A 22661-nucleotide genomic window follows, 5' to 3' on the forward strand; every position below is an offset into this window, starting at 1 on the left:
TGTGACCTTTGCCCCGGGGGGCTGCGCTATGGCTTCGTGGCGTGTTGACTACGCCCACTCGCAGTCTGGAGCGGATCACGCTGCAGCCCATGGAGCACCAATAAATGTGCCACTGCCACCCAGCTGTGCTCCAAAAATACCAAACGGAATAAAAGTCACCGGAATCAGCTCCAACCGCTGGGAGTGGGAGCAGCTGCCACCGAAAAGGCCATGATAAACTTGTCTCCTTTCGCTTGATTTACAAATGCTAAACGTGGGTGTTTTGGCCACCAAAGTGTTCACTTCACAACCAAAACAAAGAGTGGGATTAGCTCGAATAAGCCTGCAGCTTTGATACTGAATCCAAACTGAAGGAACAAACAATTCAATTTAAAATGGCCATAACAATCTGGCTTGGTAACCAAACGCAAGGTCAAAGAAAGAAACAATAATTTGGCCTAATTGGCTCTGAATTAGCAGAGTATTTTATTTTAGAGTTGCAACTCCCAGAGGTCCGGATGTGGAAATGACAGATAAAACTCCAAATTGAGTAGCTGCAAAGTCATTAACTTTTGAAGTTCAACAAATTAAATCCCTTCCCAAGGGGCATCACAAATTATGCCCTTTGATGTGACAAAATACGCCATAAGTATATTTGTACGTTTGTTGAGGCACCGGAAAGATAACCGGAGCCCGCAGACAGTCAGTTTTAATGCCTTCTGTGTCAAAAACAAAAACCGAATGCTGCGAAGGCGGCAAAAAGACAGTCGAGAGGCAGTCAAAGGAACGTCAGGAACGAAAGCATAAGTCCCGACGGGAGTGACAAACGATTTTCCGCTGCACAGGTTTCCCCAGCCTCATCCGCCTTCCAGTCGAGGAGATGCAAAAAAACCCGGGGTGTAATTAAATTATGCCCCGAAAAGCCGTATGAATATTTTAATTCTTCCTGCACATTTTCAAAGGGGCGCAGCCAAGTGGAAAGCCCTGAAGTTTGGGAACTTTTAAAGGCCCCTTAAATTTGCACACAACAATTATTTCGGTAGCACAAGTTAAGCTGGCCAAATAACATTTTCATTGGGCTTTCCGGGCATTTCGGAGATGTCTAAAGCCACTTTAAAGCCTCCGCCGCCAGGATAAATCAACTAAATCAACTTCAATCCGCAGGAGATTGACAGACGAGAGAGTTCCTCCGCTTCGGCACCCAAACTGACTGAGGGACTAGGGACAAGGGACTGTCAAAATGCCACCACCGAATCCCCGAACACAAAAGGACCTCCTCGGAGCCAAAGGAGCGGTGGGACACTACTGTGTGGCGCCCACTTGAAGTGGGTTTGACAGGGAATGGCAGGCAGCTTCCCCCAAATGCTTTGATTTCTTTTGTGCTCCGCCGCCTGAATGGGACAAAACATCCGAGGCACCACTTCTCCGGTTAATCGAAAAGCGAGAAAATCGACAGAGAACCGAGCTCTAGTGGAAAATTGCAAATGAAAGCGTGAACACGAAGCGCAAATAAATCTGTTAACAAAATATCAACAACTTTCGCCGGCAGCTGTGCCATCGCCAAACCTTTAAAGTCCTTCGACCAGATAGTTCGTGTTGCCCAAGGTGATGTTGTATCTTCTTTAACACTACACTGAAACAAATACATTGTAAATTGTACACTACAATGCTGTAGATACAGGAATGTAAGAACACTATTAACTGACATTTTTAGCATGTTTTTTAGTGTAGGTGAACGCTTGGCTAATACAATGTGTAAATGATTTCTGTAGTGTATGTTCCCTCACATTGTCTGTCGTTCATGCATTTCCATATGGACCATGAGGATTATCGCTATGGGGTCCAAAAAGCTGCCCGCAACGAAATCCTGTTCTGCGGTTGGGCTGCCATGGCAGCGGAAGCTTTTCGGGCTTCGTCCCTGTCAAGTCAGCACATCCTGTCCTCCCATTTTCCCCGAATTTCCCCGGGCCGCGCTCTACTAACACGTCAACGCATCTCCATCTCCATCTCTGTCTCCGCATCCATCTCCATCACCATCTCCATGTGAATCTCGATGGAGAGACAGCGGACTGGACGGGCGGCGTCTGAGTGCTATCGGATATAGTTGGGCCACTCAACGCTGCTCCCGGGGCGAGCGTTAATGCAAAGTAGCTAACTGGTTTAGAGACACGCCCCCGGCGTGTGTGGCGGGGGGCGGGGAGTGGGAAGTGGGTAATGGGAAATGGCCAAAGCGTGGGCCAAAAATGGGTGCCAAACGACTTCCGACCAGGCTTATTTTCAATGGGTCACGTGCTGGCAGGAAAATCAACAACAATGGGAGAATCATGCACAGGCGGAAAAACGTGAATTTTCTTATGGGTTTTTTTAAGCATACTCAGACAGTTTGTTATTAATTTAAGCCTGTTTAAATAAGTGAATCGTAGATGTTTGAATATGAAAAATTATTGTTCATACTCACAGCATTAATAAATATAAAATAGAACTTGCAGTATATCTTACATTTTTTCATGTCGTATTTAAATAAATATATTTCAATATTAACATTTTGGTATTATATTTAAGATTATTCAACTATTCATTATTTTCTGTATGCATTTATAATTTTTGGCCGACGGATAATCGAAGTTCTTTTGTGGTTTGACGGCAAATCGATGCAATGGAAAATAATTGAACATCTCGAACGCTTATTGAATGTCATTTGGAAATTCATGGGTGTGCGAATATGTGCGGCACCAGGAGAAGGTTAAGGATGGAGGAGCGGGATCTGGGCCAGAACTCGCATATCTAATGGATCCCCGCCCCGTGCAGGCATTCCACACTGTCATCGTTTCGCATTCCTCCGGCCATGCAAGATGGGAAAAAGGAAAATTATTGATTTGGTTTTAACGGCACTTAGGCCCTAATAATTGAGATCCTCGCCTTTGGCCCACTTTTTTGCCCGGGAAAAGAGACGTGTGAGTCCTGGGCTGAAAACGTCGGAGTCCTGAGCGAAATGTGACATAAATTGAAGGATGATTTGGAAAAGGGAAATCTGTGTTTTCTTTTTTTGGGGAGAAGTTAATGCTGCCCTCGGGGGCTTGTCAATCAGAAATCTTTTCAAACTGGAGCCCAACGAGGCAGGAATATATTAACGAAGGCGCGAATTAAATTTTAAATCTAATCTCTTCCTAATAACTTCTTTAAAGAAATTTAAATTTAAAGAAAATTGTAAGTAAGTTCTTAGGCAGAATCTGTTTTCTTCTCATAAATCTTGTTTTTACAACCAATTCTATTTGGATAAAGCCCACAGAAATTCTGAAAAACCATGTCATAAACTGCTGACGTTAATCAACATATGCTTTAAGAAAGATACAGTGAGTAAGATGGAGGAAGTAAATTGAAATGCAAACATAAATTTCGCCAAATAGATCCGCACATAAATCTAACATGAAGCAGTTGGGAAATGCGCCAGATAGAATAAAAAGTAAATAAATACCAGCCCAAATAAGATAAACGAACGTTTTACGAGCACTCGAAGGGGATTTTAAACACATTCGCAGCAGGTTCTATTAAAATGCCGTTGTAGTTGGGAAAAGTGGGAAAATTCGAGGGGTTGGGAAGGTGGTCGTCGCAGTTTATCATTTCATTTGATGATTTATTACCCATACGCCGAGGGGTCCGAAAAAAGGGTTAACTGCCATATGAACTGGCTGAAGCTCCATAAATTTGACCAGCAAAAAGTTTTGGCTAAATATACTTTTGGCGCGACGAAAGTCGATTGAAAACTTTTTCATTCACAAAAACAAATCGAATGGGATCCACTGCAAAAGCAAACGGAAAAACCAAACTTCTGCAAAGGAAAGAAGGAAACCGTTTACACTCTCTCTCTCTCTGTTTTCAAGAAAATCGTTTTTCCGGTTCTCTGTTTTGCACAGACTCTGCAACTTCAACAAGTCGTCCAGCTGTTGCCGTCTGTGGATGCCAAGTGGAAGCTGTTTTCCGCCCAGCTGCACCAGTTGCTTCTGGTGGAACTCGTTGTCCCCTGGGTTTCCCTGGCTTTTCCGAACAGCTGATTCACCGCTGTCGCTGCCGGCGTCGACGCCAGAAAGCTGGCAACACTTTCGACAGGCGCGCAGGAAAAGCCGACCGTCGATTTCCCGAGAGCTCGGAGAAAATATGCGAGCAGCTGCCGCTCGAGTTTTTCGCAGTTTTTCAGTTGGTTTTCCATTGCGGTGCCGTACGCACGTGTCTCGGAGTTTTCCCGGCTGAAAATATAATTCGAAAACGTCGGAAATGTGCCCATAAGATGAAAAATCGCAATAATTGTTATTTTCGGTTTGGCGCGTTGCAGTGAATTTTTCGTAATATAAGTTTTGCGATTTGTGTAAGTTGGCTGCACGAATTTTCCTCGGCTGGTGAGTGAACTTTAGGTCATTTTATTCGCATTTGGTATCTGACATCTGTTCATTTCGACCAACTTATATTTCATTTATGGCCGAAAAAAGGTTTATCTGATTAGCATAATGGCCGAAAACATCCATGGGGACACTGTGCCTAATGTCCTGAAAATTGTATTCTGTGCAATTTTCTGGGTGTGTACCATTTGATTGATGTAGGTAGCCCAGTTATAAGTTACGAAGAACAAAGAAAACTCTGGCCGAAGGATTAAGAAAGGATGCTTAATAGAAATCTAAATTCGTTTTAAATGAGTTAAGTGAACCTGCAGCTAAAAAGATATTTGAGTCGTTTAGTAAACTTTTTTGAAGCCCTAATTAAAGGGATTTATGCTTGACAAAGAACCCAAGTGTATTCAGAATATGGTAAATATAATAATGAACTTGGTGCTATGAATTATAGAAAGTTTCCTTTTTAATTTAATTCTGTTCTGTAAGCTACAACTTTTTGATTTCAAATTTCATGTCGGATTCTGTATATTTTCCGCACAATAAAAACTATTTACAAAATTATACGTACCCCTTCCAATCGTGGAAAACTTTAGGAATTAATTGAAGGCATGTGGACTTTGGAACACGCAACCAAAGTGACTTACAACTTTCATAGACTTTTCCACCTATCTGCACTTTCGGGGAACTTTTTTGCTCTATTTCGGCAAGAAATATATTAAAGGCTTTTTATGATCAATGCGTCCGCAAAAGTGCAATCCAAGGGCCAGACTCAACTGGCAACTGGGGAGTACTTTGGAAAGCCGATGGAAAACCTGAGAAGGCTCATGCCGAAGGAACATAAAATAAATGTGATGCTCGCATCTTGTCAATGAACAAATAAACAAATAAAACGGTATTGGGAATGGGAATGGCACAACAAACATTGTTTGTACAAATGCGGGAAAGTCGTAAAAAGTGTTGTGAGCATGAAATTTGAATTTCGAAGAAAAATATGGGGGAAAACAAGCGACCGTGGAGGGAAACAAACATAAAGTAAACCTCAAACAAATGTATACAAAAATTGTTGGCATTTCGTGCTAGATTCCTTTTGGGCTTCTTTCAACTTTGCGCAATGCCTGCTGCTTTTTTATGGCCACAATAAATAAAAGTCAACTAGAGTAGAAGGACCACTGGCAAACAATGGACAAAAGGTTGGCTTGCGAAAATATTTGCACAGTCGCAAAGTAGCAAGCAAAAAACCACCGAATGACCAAACGGTCCAGATAGCGCAAAGTTTTCTAATTTCCCTCAAGGAAATGGCGGCGCAAGCCTTTCGAAAACATCCAGTCATGTCAATAGGACACACAATGCATAAAACTTTCAATTTATGGACATCCAGAGGGTTAACAGCTCGCAGCAATTAGTCGCATGTGCGACAGCGCATTTCTCGCAGCTGCCGAGGGGCCATAATGCCCACTAATTTATGCACTTGCCCGCTGGCTTTAATTGCCAGTCGAATTGTTGACACATTTAGCCGAAGCAGATGGCCGTAAATTGCGGCACCAAATAGTTGGCATACCCATCGTGGAACGCCAGTGTCAAGAGTCGCCGCCATGCACTTCACTCCTGATCTCGATGCCAATCCCAATCCCAATCTCTTTCCATATCCAAATCCCATCGAGTCCATTGTGCGGAGACCTGAACTTTTCGGTCTCGGTTAAGTTGGGCAGCTAATTAATTCGGATGCCAGCTGCCACTGCCAGAGTTCGGGATTCGGTGTCTCAGCCCAGATGAGACAGTAATTGTCCATTGTGGTTCGGTTTTGGCCAGGCCAGGACGACGGCTCAAGACGCAGCACGTGCCGCTGGCCCAAACCCAAACCAAGTCAATTGCCTGCGGCTTTCGGCTAAGGCAAACTTTGGTTGCATAGTCGGCGGGCTCTTGGTTTTGAGTATCATTTAAATTAATTGCCGGAGTTAAGCTCACAAAAGAATGCAGAAACATTTAATTCGTCGGGCCTTCAATTAATAAGTTCTGGATTACATCGTTTCTTAAGGTTCTTGGACTCCAGTATTCGCAAGTTGCTTAAGGAACACTATACTGTACTAAAAGTAAGTGGAAATTAATTTTAATCCTAAAATTAAGGCAACACGTTGCCTTCCACTTGTTATTAATTGTCCTCCAGGTCGTAAGTGTCATTTAGCTTTACTGCATTACGCATACGCCACATGGGCCGCGGACTTTAAAATCCCAGGCATCAGAGCGCAAGATCATAATACCCATTATCGCTGGATAATAATTTCCATTGTTTAAGCCAAATAAGCGACGTCAAGGTCGGAAAGTTGAGCAGTTGAGCCACATGTGTGTCTGGCACAAATTGTCAGCTCTTTTTATGAAGGAAGTGGGGACATTTTACAGCCTGTTACAAAGTTTAAGCCCGACAAAAGTTTGCTCCGCCCATTAAGTTCGTTTGTGAGCGAAAATAACTGAATTCAAATGAAAGCGGGTCCAAAGATTTATGCTCATTTCTTTGGGGCATTTCTGCCGAAGTCCGATAAAAGTAAGACGACCGAATGCCAGGCGAACCATTCATCAGCTATCTAGGCACGTGATGCCAAAGCAAAAGGAAAATGTTGGAAGCCCCTTAAATGGATCAATAATTCACATGGCAAGTGCCGAGCCTAGAGAATCGGGGCTGGACGGGGTGTGTACTTGAACATATATGTACATATGCGAGGATTCGAAAGCCTGGCTGCGTAATATTTTCATGCAACGCTAAATGCAAGGTCAAAACCAGAGGCCCCATCATAATCGCAATCGCAAAAGTTTTCGCATATGCCATGCATGAGCGGTCCGTAACCATATCTCGTATTTATATCACTTCCTTCCCCTTCGCTTTTGCCTTTTAGCTCAGTAGGAAAATAGCATTGCATAAATCTGGGCAAATATTACGCATACGCAGCATGGGCGTGCGGAAACCATATCAGGCGCCATATCATCTTGCCATCTGTCAGCGCAGCGCGCAGCAAATCTCAGCCATAAATGATGACTGCATTTAAATGTTATTTATGCCGATGCGTTCTACCAAAAAGTCAGTGTGAATTATTCGGTCCTCGGGGAGCTGGTTTAATTAAATTAAATGCATCTGGCAAGGAAAGGATGTCGCATCGCATGAGCATCAGAGGAAACTACGAGCGCCAGTAGATAAAGTACCGAGAAGAACCATTAGTGGATAAGTCCTTACTTTCGACTTTCATTTAGGTGCTCAGCAGCTTACCAAAAAACAGATTTCACTGTGATTTACAGTTTTTGTACAAAGGCAATGACTGACTCTGTATTTAAAGTGTAAACTTCGACGTATATAGATTGCATTTATAAAGAGAAATTCAAAGTTTGGTCCACTGCAATATCCTTTCATCACTGTGCAACTTATCAGCCAGTTCCAAGGATGTGTGGCTGGGCAAGCAAATGATTGGAAGAGTAGAAACTTAAAGCCGCCGACAAGATAGATCGAATGCAATTATTCTGATTATTCGACTGGCACACAAACAACTATTTTTGGACGGCTCTTTAAGCTCAAGCGCTTTGTTTTGGGGGCAAGGCACTTGGACTTGGACGTGGATTGGTGCTTGGACTTGGACCGACACGCTCGTGAAAATAAACAAAGTCAATGGCAGCGGCAAATAGACAAAAGACGCGACAGACAGCGGTCCTTAAAAGATTATAAAAGGAGCGTGGATCGCCGTGGGTGGGTGGTTGTGGATGTGAATGTCTGATGGCCAGACAAACTGTTGCTCATGCCCCATGAAACATGGCGCGGAGCATAAGTGGAAGTCGTATCGTAGATGGCTTTCATTATTTCTCTTTTTGTGCATTCTCGCTTTTTTGTGCCTGGCTGAAGGCTGTCGATACAGAATCAGAAACAGTTATCAAGCAGCCGCAGCGGAAAAGTTACGATTCAGCAATATTCCTTTATGTTTATGTCCAGTTTTGTGGGCTGCTCTTAAAGAGCTCTTTCCCTGAGTTATGAGTTTCTTGTCCTGTCACATAAACACGCTCAGCACCGAAAGATGAGAGAGATCTATGCTCCTGGCACAATACAAATGGGATTTTCAGCCAGGTCTCTAATTTACATACTCGTATGCTTATCAGGGCCCGCCAACCACATATCATTCTCACTGTCCAATTTCTCAGCTCGAGACTTTTGTGCAACAAAAGAAATGGAAATTGCACCGAGACAAGGCATCAACAAGCTCCCGGCAGTCAGACAGATGGCAAGTCGAAACTTCTGGGAAAAAGACCTCGTTGTGGGGCGGAAGGACGAAGGGTTGCCGGCGAGGAAAGACTTTTGCGGCATAAACAGGAAGCACTAAGGACGCATTACCTGCTGTTGACATTTCGCAGGCACCCAGGCATGGAACGTGAGGTCTTCGGTTCACAGAAGATCTAAGGTCCTCCCTTTTGCCCACTGAGCACTTGTTCCCTGCTATTTTTACAGCATGCTGGTTCCCCAAAGACTTTAAATATCTCTGCCTTAATTAAGGATGCACAAGGAGAAATACACCGATTCGATGTAGCTACTTCCGTCTTTAAAAGTCTTTTCATGTTCAAATAATACTACCTATGTCTCCTTGTTATCCCAAAATGAGCGTTTAAATCCTAATTGATTTTCCAGCATTTCTTTCCGTGCAGCATAAAGGTTTTCAGAGCTTTGTAAGTGGCTGAAAAGAGATTTCATCTATTGCTGCAGCAGGCAATCTCGTCACTGTGCCACATCTGTTGCAGGCCACTTGTGTGCCTTCTAACGAGGAGTGACTTGCACTTCAGTTGGCCATTTACGGCAGCACCTTCTGCCGCAATCCGATGGCCGAAACCCGCATGTCATTGTCAGTCATCAGAGCCCTTGGCCATCTACTTTTCCCATCCTGCAGCAACACGCCTAATTCATTCATTTATTCATCGTGTGCCCGCACCTTGCTTTGGCATCGTAATCGATCGCTCCAAACGGTTCAATTGCGCTGATGGCAGTAGACCAACTTCTCTTGGCCAACAATTCTCCTGGGCCAACAAATCATTCCGTGAGTCATGCTGCAAAAAGCTACAGCTTGTGCACGGAGCAAAACAAAGTGTTTGCTATGTGCAAGTCACGGATAAAAATTATTATATTGTATGGAAGAGCGGATTTCTTATGACAGCAAGCAATTAAGCTTAATAGATATATGTATATGTTATTGAGTCCCTAAAACACTGACTAAAGGTATAAAAGTATGGACATTGAGCACTCATAACTACTTAAGTTAAGACTTTAGTTCTAGTTCGTTGCTCTATGTGTAACTTTGTTGCTTTTCTGGAGGCCTGGCAATTTATTAAAACCCAATCCCTCTTCCAAAGTTTGATGCTCGCACGTGAGAAACAAGCACTGGAATGGAGAATAATGGCCGGATTGGCGACCTACAACCTGTGCAGTCCGAAAATGCATGTCAATGGCCCAAGTTGTGGGCGCTGGGTGGTGGGCGTGGCAGCCTGAGCTGACAGTCACTGGCATTCACTTAGGACCAAGTACTTTCCTCGGGCTCTCAGCTACTGCCAAGAGTAGTTCCTGTTCAGGTTGCTTAAGTTAGGGTTGCTCTAAAAGTAACATGTCCGAAAAACACTTTGCCATTCGACTTCTCCGGCAGCCACTCACTCAGTCTGAGATTTCCACGCGCCACCCGGAAAAGTCCCGCGTGGAAAACTAGGGGGGTGTTGAGAGATGTGGTGTTGCTGTGTGTGCAAGTCTCGAGGACCCTCAAGTGCGTTACGGGCCACTTGGCCTTGTCTTACAGCAAATCTCTCACCATGCAGCAGTCGCCATTTTTATTCAGTATTCACATTCATTCAAATTCAAGAATACTACTCGGCTTAGTGTAATTTTCTCGAGTTGCCTAAAGCTGCTTGACCCAATTTTTTTGCGAGCTCCCTCAAAGATTTTAGTTTCGAGTCTTTAAGTTCTCTTTTTGTGCAACTTTAACTTAATTAAAACACTTGCTTTGATTCTGGCTTAGCTTAGTTGGTAGTTGGTGTAGGCAAAGCCTCCGAAACAATTCAAGTGTCCGACCGGAAAAGTGGAAATGGACAAAGTGGGAAAGCAAATAGAACGGCAGTGGAAAAATTCCGAGCCACTGGGCATTCAGTTCAGTTTGGCACAGTTGTAGCTGTTTCGAGTCCTTTTTCGGCAGCTCAGCTCGATTGTCACTTCAAGGTAACCGAGCGTTTTGTAGCCGTCTTTTGTTCGCCTCGCCTTTGTCGTCTCACCTGAATTTGTTACCTTTGGTCAAAAGGACAAGAGCTGTGTAAATTTCGGGACTCGCTTTAGAATTCCCCTCCTCAATATGCATTTTCAAAGCAGATGATAAGGTGGTCAGCGGTGCAGGACTAGTGCTGGTCTAGGTTATGGGCTATAGTGTTTTTCTTAGCAAGGTTCAGAGGACTTGAATAAACATTCCATAAAGTCGCAGATTATGAACTGTTTGAGTACCTTAAAGTTTTCCTATTTGAATGAAGCTTTTCTATATGACTGCCTGGCTTTAATCGTGGACCAATCAGCCCTCGGTAAATGTAAATCCTCGTAAGTTGGGTTGCACGTGAGGAGAGAGACCCATTGAAATTACAAAAGCCTGCGCCATAAAATGCGAAAAACCTCAAGAGCGGACCAACACCGCAGCAGCCCTGGGGAGAAAACTTAATTGCAGCATGTTGAGCCTGGGTAACAGTGCGTATGAGCAATATAACGCCAACAAGTCGAAGGTGAATGCAGGGGGTGCACGGTAAGGAGAAGGGGCGCAGACTTTCCCCAACACAAGCCCCCGTTTAATTCCAATGCCCTCGTCGCTTTATGTGTGTGCGTGTCTGCCTGGGAAAAACTAACAAAAATGCAATTTATGCTGCGTCCTCTGGCCGTGACGCGTCCCGCAAGTCGATGGGAATATAAAAACTGGCCATAAAACACGACAAACATGCTGGCATCACACGCATCATGTGAGAATGCCATTTAAAATGTGTTTTAAATAGGCAAAAACGGCGGAAGCTGTTGGGAAATGAACATAAATAAGGCTAACGGTCGTGTGGTGTGTGCACTATGAAAAAAACTAACATAGTTATGGCAATATTGCTTGAAAGCAGGCTGCAACTTAACGCTTGAAATGTATCACCTTTATAAGTGAATTTCCCAGCCTTAGTGTTAGGTATTGAATTTTCGATTGGTATTGAGTTTTTTCGAGTGTGCAGGTGTGTGCCAAATTTGTGTAATTTTCTAATGAATATTATTCGCACACACGCGCCGAGTCGCGAAGGCAAAGGACATCAGGCCGCAGGTATGCAGAACAAAATTAACATTATCCTGCGAGAATTGCCACCCACAATCCACACACATTGATTAGTGTGTATTAGTATGTACGGCACGGCAGTGACTCGGAGTTAAATGGAGCGTGGCGTTGGTCCTAATGCCCCGACTGTGATGAGGGGATCAGGATCAGGTGAAGGTAAACCGGGGCATTATGACTTGCCTCCAGGGTCTGATGTCAGAGTGAAAAGTTATCCAGGCAGACAGAGCTCATGGGAAAGGAAATATTATTCTGAAAAGTATTGAACAGCCTCGGGTCTTTCAGGTCGATTCTGCAACGCAAGGAGGAGGGGCAAAAAAGTTCGGGACAGGACTTTTTAATTGCGAGCTCTGCATTTCTGCTGCGAAACTTTTTAGGCAAATTAATGAGAAATGCCTGGAAAACATTCCACGCTCGGCAGACAGTTGGGCTTCAAGTGCTTTCAATTTATATGGTCTCCGCACTATATCCATTACTTGTGGATTTTGGCAACTTCAGCTTGGATGATGTGAAATTTATGCATTAATAAGGCAGTATCAGCAACAATTTACCCCGAGCCAAAGGCAAACAATTGGCCATGGCCAGCTGGTTTCGGGCAAGTAATTTAATTTTATTATGACATGGCAGTTAAAATGTTTGACTATCGAAAATGGATGGGACTTTTTGCTGGCCATTTTTTTGCCATGTCGTCTAGTCGGCGAGCACCGAAAGGCGTCTGGAAATTCAGTTAACGCCATTATGTTTTTTGCCCCTCGACGCACACTAAATGCTGTTAGCTGACGGCTTGTCCGCCAAATTGATGGCGCTTTAATAGAAAGAAAATTCTGGGAAATAAAAACCGTCGAACCGCGAAACACCAGCGGCAGCAGCAGGTACTTGATAATAAATTGAAAAATAATATTGAGCAGACTTTGCCCCAGTTTTTTGCTCCTTCGGTTCCTTTTGCCTTTGCCTTCTTGTTTGGGGATTGCCTGTCATGTCCTCGCAATCGAAATTCGTGGCCATGGCGACATGAGGACGTGCTCGCCACAAGTGCCTGGGATTGTATCATTGGCAGAATTGCTGAGTCCATGCACTGGGAATAAAGTGTTACCTTGGGAGAGATACCTAGGTGACATGAGGTGAATACCAACCTTTTCTTATCCATTATTACAAAATTAAGGATAAGTATTATTATATTGCCAGCAGTGCCAAATTCGATGATTAAGCAGTTTCTCAAAGTGCAGCTTTTGGCTTTAGCATGCAACAGGATGTTTGCATTCCTAAAAGGGTATCCTTGCACTCGAATTTCCCCCTTTTCTCAATCTTTTTCTTCGGAAAATTTGGTTTGCTTGTTAGGTTTATATGGCAGCAACGGATATTATTTTCCTAGCTTGACAGCCAGCATTCGAAAGCGGAAAATATAAGCTGAACCGAAGAGTTTCCGCTCTCGATGAGCCGGCGAATTGCTATAAATTCCTAGTCGACATGGTTTTGTCTTCAAGTCTGAACTGAACTCAATTTATGGGCGAAACAGCTGCTGTGGAACAGCGGAAGTTGATTGCTTTTTAAAAATGAAATTAACTTTTACTGCAGGCCACACATTTACTATTGGATTAGCGGGCGGAATTTTAATGGCCGCAAATGAAGTGTTACAATTAATAGCCAATAAACTGTGAAATTAGTTTGTGCTTTTATGGTTATTCCTTAATGACATTGGGATAATTAAAAATGTTAAAAGTCGCTACATACGATTTGTATAGACTACATTTTGTTTAAACAATTTTAATTAAATTGGCAACAGTTGATTGAGTTCAAGTGTGAAGTGTCAATTAAATTTGCGAGTTACTGGCCGAAAAACCACAATAGAATTAGATTCATTGACAATGTATGTTTGTTTCTATTTGTTTGAAAGTTGATTTGTTGTTGATTTGTTAACTCATTGTTGATGAAAAAATTCTGCACTAGGCAGCCGAATTTTTCCCAAAATAGATCCATAGTCAGCAGTTCATTCACGACAATGAGGTGTGAAAAATTCTATTTATCGCTGTCCGACTTTCTCCCGTGTGCCCCGCATATGTTGGTGCAATAATTTATTGATATTTTATAGAGCAACAGACAAAGGGAATAATCGCTGGAGAGCCGGGGCTTATGCTGCTAATCAACTGCCGATTGCCGATGGCAGGCAGAATTTCGCTGTAATAAACATGTCGATGAGCAATAAACCAGCGATGGGATGAAATGGCCCAGACTACAACAATAAACAAGTCCGATAAGCCGTCCAGATTAATATCATATTCCGTGGGCCCTGGGCAAACAAATTAAAATGGAAAAGTGCCAGCTCGCACAGAGAGCTGCTAAATTGAAATGAATTGCTGAGCCAGCACCATGGCATATGGCATATGGCTCCACTTGGGGGACTCTGGGTGGGGACGTGGGCATAATGGTGGTATAATCGAAGTAAATGGCGTGACACTTGGCACACATCGGCGTACGTATTCATAACCACTGCAGTTTCAATTAACGCAGATTGAAATATTAATTCAGCGGCTGCTCTCTAACTGCGCAGCCAATAGTTAATCATTCATGAAATATCGGTTTATTAGGCACTTCCTAGCCATAAATGGAGTTTACTACCCTCGAAATGGGCTATCATTATATTATATCGCTATGTCCCGCCTCGTTTCAATTAAAATAATGAATTGCGCTCCAATCAAAGCCAATTAAGTAATGCTGCTGCCATTTCAAGAACACTTTAAATGAATCTGAAAATAACCGAGGAGGTGGAGTGGAGGAAGCTGCACAGGAAAACTAATCAGTGCAAAGCAAGCAGCACAATGGCTGGAAAAGTTGGCTGCAACTCAAGCTGTGGCCTAAATGGACTGGCAATTACCTTGAACTAAGCGAATGGCACAGAGACTTCAATTTGAGTCCACTATTAGTGGGAGAAATGAGAAAACTTTTCAGACTAAACTAAGCAACTATCATAACCGTTTTCATAACCGTAGTTTCTCTTCATTGTTCTTAAATATCTGTAGAGATACATTCGCCACTCGCTGGGATTTTCCGGATTTGGCCCTAAAATATGCAGTTGTGTCGCCTGTTTGCCGCAGCGTTGGCTTGATTGTCGAGTGAGGGACAACCGTTGACATGTTTGTGGCTGATCCCTGGGCTTCCATCTCCTCCATGACCACACGACACTCAGCTGTCCGTGTTTGCAGCCGCTGAGCCAAAGCGTTTTGTGAATGCTTAATTACAAATGCGCTCGTGTTGGGGCGCCGACTTTCGGGGCGCCTCAGCTCGGCAAATATTTGAGTGAGCAAGCGTTAGCACTCGACATGTTGACACTTTCCACCCACGCAAAGCACATTTATAGAAGCAGTCAAATCAATGAGCAAATAGCCACGAAGCCAATGGCCTGCTGCGCAAGTCCAAATAATTGGGACATGTTTACTGAAGAAACCATGAGCCTGGCCAGCAAAATTTTTAAGATTATACTGAAAGAAGTCTTTATAGTCGGGATCACATATTCAGTTCTTCCTGTGTAGTGCAAATACAGTGTAAAGCGTGGGATCCCAACGTTCCATCAAAAACAGAAGCTAAAAATATGAAAGAACAAGGAAAGTTGGGATGTAGCAATACAAAAAGCTCTTAAGCGCATTCAGGATGGGAAAACAGTGCCCTTGGCACTTGGTATGCATACGTGTCAGAAGAAGACGTTTCCTAATGCCCTTCAATCTTATCTTCAGTTGCCTAGGAACCCAAATCAATGAGCGGCAGCTGTCAATCAAACTTTCAAAGAATTAGCCGGCTAATTGAAGCGGACCCACTCAATAATGGGTATATGTACTTGTATTAATTCCCCGAAAACTCCAACTTAAAGAGGCGAAACTTTCTTCGAAATTACCAGAGACCTTCATCGACACACAGCTTAAGAACTGTTGGTGATAAGAGCTTTTTTTGAGGGTCCAATCGGAGAAGTGCCAGAAGCAAAAACAGCACAGCAAATGCCAAGGAAGTTGAAAGAAAAATCGTACAGAAATTATGTCGAAGTGGGAAAATTCGCAGCAAGCCACAGCAATTAGGCAGCCAGAGAAGCCAAGAAAATTTTCACATGCAGAGGTCGGAATGAAATTGGCAAGCGGTTGGAGCAAGAAATAGGAATGAAAAATTGAGAATTAGAAAACAGCCCCTGGTCATGTCCAATACAAGGAGGAGGAAAAGTGGCCAGTTATCCACTTTTTTGTACTTTTCTCTGTGTTTTTGTTCTGGCCTGAACCGCAAGTCATATTGGATTTTATTTTTGATTGTGTTTTGATGGCTGGAAAACAGGACATTTCATACAAAGCTTGTAGTTGTCGTCCACACGGCACAGAATAAATTTAAAAATTGTTGTGCATGAGCATTTGATTGGCTCTTTCGAAATATTGCTCATACGCCGCATGTGCCCACGACAAGTGTTCAATTATATGCGCTTAGCTGTTGCCCCTTTAGCGTCCTTGATGATGGCTTCCGGTTTTGATATTGTGGCTTCCTCTACGTTTTCCTTTTTTTTCAAGGGAGAGTACTTTTCGCTAACTAAAAACTCAAATGCCTGAAATGTGTGCGTGTGAGCTTCAAAACCGGATTTCCGACTCCCAAAAAACTGTGCATTTAAAGTGAGCCGGGTCAGCTGCACGTGGCTGTTGTTACCTTTTGGCATAATTTGCTGCTACCATCCCCAGTGATTCCTCGGAATGCTGAAAATGTGTGCCAGAGCTTTTCGTTTCATAAATTCACGGCGCTTCTAACCGCACATGAAGGGCTCTCCTGGGCCCTCCATCCTGGCAAAGTATTTCCGGCCAGCGAAATGAGCCAGCTCACATGGTATCCAACGAGGGGTCAGGGACTACACAAATATGTAGTACTATGTTCTCTGCTCATTATATGGCCCCAAGCCAAGAGGAAAACAGAAGGAATCAGTGTTCTGTTCGCTTGTGAGGTCCTGCCTCGAGGACAGGCCAAATATGTAATTGTACTTGGCCAGAAGATGGCTTGAACCCAGTTCGAAGGGTACATAAAAGATACACTTGCCTTGTGCGATGTGTGGCTTTGGATGGCAGAGAAATAATCAGCAATTCCGAGTACATATTTAAGTATTTTTTACATAAAGGTGCAGGTATATGAAATTCCCATGCTTTTTCCCTTACTCTAACGACATATTTCCGAACTCTACGTGCTGGTCAGCAACAGAATCTACTTTAAAGACATTACCACTGATCCCATTGCAAGATAATCGGATACCATTGCCACTACACCGTGTTTCGCTAATGGGCCAACACAATCAAATCTCCATTTGTAAGGACATTTGCAGTTGGCCAACTGTCAAAGGGGCGTGGCTCGGTAATTAAAATAAGGCGGTGGACGGGGTGAGTGTGGCCTGATTATGTGATTCCATTGTGCCGGACGGAGGTGGGTGGTGGCATTAATAATGCAGATGGCACAGCCTGGCGATGGCTTCATTAGATCGTTTAAATGGATGTTTTGTTGCGCGGTGTTGTCTATTAAGCGGCAAGTGTTGTTTCTTTCCTGAGGTCCTTTGACCCCTTAATTCCCCTCCCTACTTTATTCTGTCAGCTGCCATCGCCAGGCACTTTGGGCAGCCAAAGCCCCCAAGATACTCCGCTGTTTCTGTCACAGTCAACAAGTACTCGCATTTACGTGACTGGACGCAACTTTAACGGCCTTTAGTCCTTCGGTCAGCAGGCACTTGACACTGGTATCCCAGCCCAGTCGAGCCCAGTCACCCACTGGAAGACCACCCACTGGAATCGCCTAAAACTTCCGTAATGGGCGGCATACGGTGCGTATTAGTTACATTAGTGGCGACCAAATGAGACAGTGGGACATTTGTTTATTGCTTTACTTCTGCGTGTTTGCATTGTAATTTGGCCCTGGTCTTGCAACGAAGTCCAATTCAATTATAAGCCCTGACCACATGTTGGTCTTAGCCAGGCTTTTGAGGCTGCCTTAAAGGCTTCCATGGTATCGTAGTCTGCAACGCTGTTTCTTTATCCCCAATTCAATATTTATGACGGGAATTAATTAAGAATTTCATACACAAACATACCATTTATAATTACCAGAAAAAGAGAAAGCGCTTATCCTGCCAACATTTTTGCCAGTCAGCATCGCTGGACCTTTCCAAGTCACTTGGCATAAGCCCAATCTAGGACAAATCCCCCGGCCGAAAGTCTTCTTAATCACTGTAATGGAAGTTAGGCCGGCTTACAAAACCAAAAACCAGATTTTGTGCTTCAAATCACAAGCACAACGAACGAAATATGAATGGAAAACAGAGGATTTTATCATCACTTGAAGGCTGACAAAACATTTGGCACAATTTACATTGTCCGGATTTATTGCCGTATAGAGGCAAAACACTCCGGAAAGTTGTCACTTTGCTTGCAGTAGGAAAGTAACTTTTAATTAGAGGTTACTGCAGATATGCAGCTGCTACTGCGGTTGCTTCTAAAATCAGAAGTGAAGATATTTTCTTTGAATCTTGGCACAAACTGCATTCTCCGTATTTTCTCATTTGTCTAATGGAGTTATGTCACCAAGAAATGCGTGAGTGTTACACTCGGAAAATATGTGTTATTGCCAAGAAATTCTTTTCTGTAAGTTAGTGCACAGCTTTATTTGTTTCCACAGTATTAAAGACAAATGTATAAGAATGCCTTGTGTTAGGCTTAAATTCGTCTACGTGTACCATGTAGCCAGAATGTTTGTTGCATGTTACATCGTTTTGCCACAAATTGCCGAAATCATCTGCCTCTGCCGGCCCACTGGTCGTATGCGTATTATTGATTACGGACCGAGGCCTTGTTCTCTGACCATTTCGGACAAATGGTAATGACATTTCTTTGTTGATTCGTTTGGAATCATACCTTTGACCTGCCCTGAACTTGGACATTGTTCTTTGCATGTGGCATGCAATGCCATTGTATTTCGGGAATTTCCAAGCTTAAATTCTGGTAAAATTAAAACCACAACACTGAATTCGTTTTTTATTCACCTAACGCCTGGTGTTTATTTGCAGGTAGCACATAGCACTTTCGCCACGCAGCTTGCATATTTGAGTGTTGGAATTTCCGAAAAGGGAATTTAAATGAAACGCCAGTGGAGCAGCGGGGCGCACTGAGTTGGCAGCCGGACACCGCGGTCAATCAAACGGAGTCCTGCCAGGACATCCCGCCACCGACTACCATCTGACCAGGCCATCATTGACACCATGGTCACGAACATGTCGCAGCCGCATTACTGCGGCACCGGCATCGATGATTTCCACACAAAGTGAGTAGAACGAGGACGTGGGCTTAGGCCTGGGCTCATAGCCCCAGGGTATGTCTGCATATTAATTACTTTTTTAAATGTAATTTACATAATGATTTGCCAGCCGGGGGGGCGCATAATGAAATCATGTGTGTAATTGCCTACGGCGAGGTGGCAAAAAGGCTAACGAAGTGTACCTAATGTGGATGGGCACCTTCGGATTAAGCTGAACAAATACTCGCAAAAATCCATAAAGCTGTGGGTTCAAAAAACCAATATGAGTATTTAATATATGCATAATTTTTATAAAATAAAGGCAGATGTTGAAGGTCTGAGATGAACATTTTGAAAAATAAATTTAGTTCAAAGCTACCATGCTGTTTATTCGGTTACTTTCTCTACATAAGCTCTGTTTACTTTAAGAATGTAATCATACCCAATTTTGTTCTCAATTCTCCTCAACAGCTACAAATACTTCCACGGTTACTTCTCGCTGATTGTATGCATCCTGGGAACCATCGCGAATACCCTGAACATTATAGTGCTGACCCGACGCGAGATGCGCTCCCCCACGAATGCCATACTCACGGGTCTGGCGGTCGCCGATCTGGCTGTGATGCTGGAATACATACCGTATACGGTGCACGACTATATCCTAAGTGCGAGGCTGCCGCGAGAGGAGCAGCTCAGCTACAGCTGGGCCTGCTTCATCAAGTTCCACTCCGTGTTTCCCCAAGTGCTGCACACCATCTCCATTTGGCTGACGGTGACGCTGGCAGTTTGGCGCTACATAGCGGTGAGCTATCCGCAGAGGAATCGCATCTGGTGTGGAATGCGGACTACCCTGATCACCATAGCCACGGCCTATGTGGTGTGTGTCCTGGTGGTGTCACCTTGGCTGTACCTGGTCACAGCCATTGCCAAGTTCCTGGAGACTTTGGATGCCAATGGCAAGACGATCGCCTCAGTTCCATTGAGTCAGTACATCCTGGACTACAATCGCCAGGATGAGGTGACCATGCAGGTCATGTCGAGTACAACGCCAGATGTTTCCTGGGCGATACCAAGTGATTCGGCCAATGGAACTGCATCTAGCTTGCTGAGTCTTACCACAGTCATACCACTGACCACTTTAAGCACTGAAATAACCACATCCTCGGCGATGGGCGAACGCAATGTGACTGTCTATAAGCTGTATCACAGTGCACTGGCGTTGCATGATCGGCAGTTTAGGAATGCGACCTTCCTTATATACAGTGTCCTGATCAAGCTGATACCCTGCTTCGCACTGACCATTCTTTCTGTGCGGCTCATCGGGGCGCTATTGGAGGCCAAAAGGAGGCGGAAGATCCTAGCCTGCCATGCAGCCAACGATATGCAGCCAATTGTCAATGGAAAGGTGGTGACTCCGACCCAACCCAAGAGCTGTAAGCTGCTGGAGAAGGAGAAGCAGACCGATCGCACCACAAGGATGCTCCTGGCGGTCCTGCTGCTCTTTCTGGTCACCGAGTTTCCACAGGGCATTATGGGTCTGCTGAATGTCCTCCTGGGCGACGCCTTCTTCCTGCAATGTTACCTAAAGCTGAGTAAGTATTCCAGGATTAAGACACCCACTCCTCCGCTGTCTGTAACCCGCAATTGCTTTATTGGGTATGATAATTGACTGAATTTATGGTTGGTGCTTGGGTGGGCCCAGTTTGGCACATTCATCAATCATACGCGCCGTTGGCTGCCATAATTGCACCACAAATTTGAGGCTTCAATGTAGGCCTGGCCTTGACGTGTTCAATAAGTGTTCATTTTGTTTATCTCGTACACCCAAAATAAAGTAGTCTAACATTTGAAACTCCTCAGATACTATTAAATTAAGTAATTGTTTTTAATTTTGCTAAAAGTATAAAACTGAAATATGAAAAAAAAATATTTTTTACATTAAAAATAAGTAGTTTTTAGCTAGTATATGTTTTTTCAAGTGTTGGGAGTATAAAATCTAATCGCCCTTGAACTTTATGAAAGCCCTGCCCATAGATGGCGTGTTGGTGGCACCCGGCATTTATGGCATTTCGATTTTTTCGTTTCAGGTGACCTTATGGACATCTTGGCGCTTATTAATTCGAGCATCAACTTTATCCTGTACTGCTCGATGAGCCGCCAGTTCCGGAGCACGTTCGCGCTCCTCTTCCGTCCGCGCTGGCTGGACAAATGGCTGCCGCTGTCGCAGCACGACGGCGAGGGAAGGGTCGGCGGAAGTGGCGGCCTGGGCGGCTACGGCGGATATGGCCGGCAGCGGTTGCTGCACACGGATGCCGTTAGCAAGAGCATGGCCATCGATCTCGGGCTGACGACCCAAGTGACAAATGTGTAGCAGGAGAGCAGCGGCCGGGCGGCGATGTCAGCCGCAGCCGGCGGAGCAGCTGCATCGGTGGCTCTGGCCCTGGCAGCCACTGATGTTGATGGATGTCCGGCTGCCACTGATGCTGCTGTTCCCACTAACGACATCAGCCTGGTCGAGAAGCTACATTTGCAGCCCAGTCAAAAGGGGACTGCGATATCCAGTGGCCAGCATCGAAGGCGGCGCAGTGGGAGTGGCACCAAGTGCATCTGGCCTACGACGGACTGGCTGAGGAAGCTGCGTAACCAGAAGGCTAGGGAAACGGAGGCATCCTCCGACCAGGACATAGAGCTGGGCAAGAGTTCCATCAACAGGCGCAGCAGTGTCCTACTAATGGTATTATTAAGCAGCTCCGACGAGGTTAAAGCCAAGGCGGTTTTGGTCAGTGAGCAGCCGCCGAGTCCAGCGGACGAGGATGTGGAAGACGCCATCGACGCCCTCTGGCTGTGAGACGACCCCTCACTTCCATTTTGTACGCCCTGTAAATTATCCAAGTACCCACTAATATTTAACTACCGTGTACAGACCAATTATTGAGACAAATTGTTCTGCGCTGATTCCATTATTTTCCCGCCAGCGTTGTCTTGGCGAATCGAGAGCCCCTTTCGCTGAGGCTTTGCTCTGCTGGAAAATGAGTGGGTTTTCCTTGAAAGGACTCCCTGGAAGCAGCCTGCAACATTTTGTGACCACATTTGATAAGTGATATACTTGACTAAGTTTCCCCCCTTAATAGTTGTGTAAGTGCTAAGCGCGTCTCTAGATAAAAAACGAATTAGTTATAGTCTAACTATTAATTAAGATATATTGATGCAACAATTTGGAAGCTAAGAGATTAAATTTCTTTTTATATTGAATAAATGTTTTTTCGAAGATGCAGAAGGAAACGGGGTTAATTTCATTTTTAATTTAATTCTAGTAAGTGTGATTGCGACACTTTGTTTTTATTAAACGGAATTTATATTGAACTTTAATAAACGACCTTTTCAAGAATGCTTTTGGATGCATTTGGCTGCGGCGAATGGCTGTTTAATTTTGTCGTTGAGTTTCATTTTGGGGAGATTTACTGCCGACAAAAACCCAGTGATTGGCACTCAAACATCAAGCACCCGTATTGCCTTGGTCCTTCAGGCTATCCTGCTGGCATAAGGACGAATAATATAAACGCACAACTGACAGTAAAAAGTGACTGAGCGCAAATGGCAACGTTGAGAACGTCAAGGGCGTTGATTAATTGTAATTTTAATCAAAGGGCGAGGCGAATTTGTCAACAGC

At 44.1% G+C, this 22661-nt stretch overlaps 1 protein-coding gene across 1 annotated transcript; it reads left to right on the plus strand.

Annotated features, from left to right (window-relative positions):
* Positions 1-4159: 4159 nt before the first annotated feature.
* Positions 4160-22419, plus strand: LOC6736479. Its single transcript, XM_044922874.1, is given in 4 exon segments — positions 4160-4342; positions 18765-19018; positions 19463-20583; positions 21079-22419. Coding segments are annotated over 3 exon segments (1944 nt in total). The 5' UTR covers positions 4160-4342; positions 18765-18956; the 3' UTR covers positions 21840-22419.
* Positions 22420-22661: the final 242 nt, after the last annotated feature.

This window comes from Drosophila simulans, chromosome 3L (assembly GCF_016746395.2).
Source record: "Drosophila simulans strain w501 chromosome 3L, Prin_Dsim_3.1, whole genome shotgun sequence".
In the NCBI taxonomy this organism is placed as follows: Eukaryota; Metazoa; Arthropoda; class Insecta; order Diptera; family Drosophilidae; genus Drosophila; species Drosophila simulans.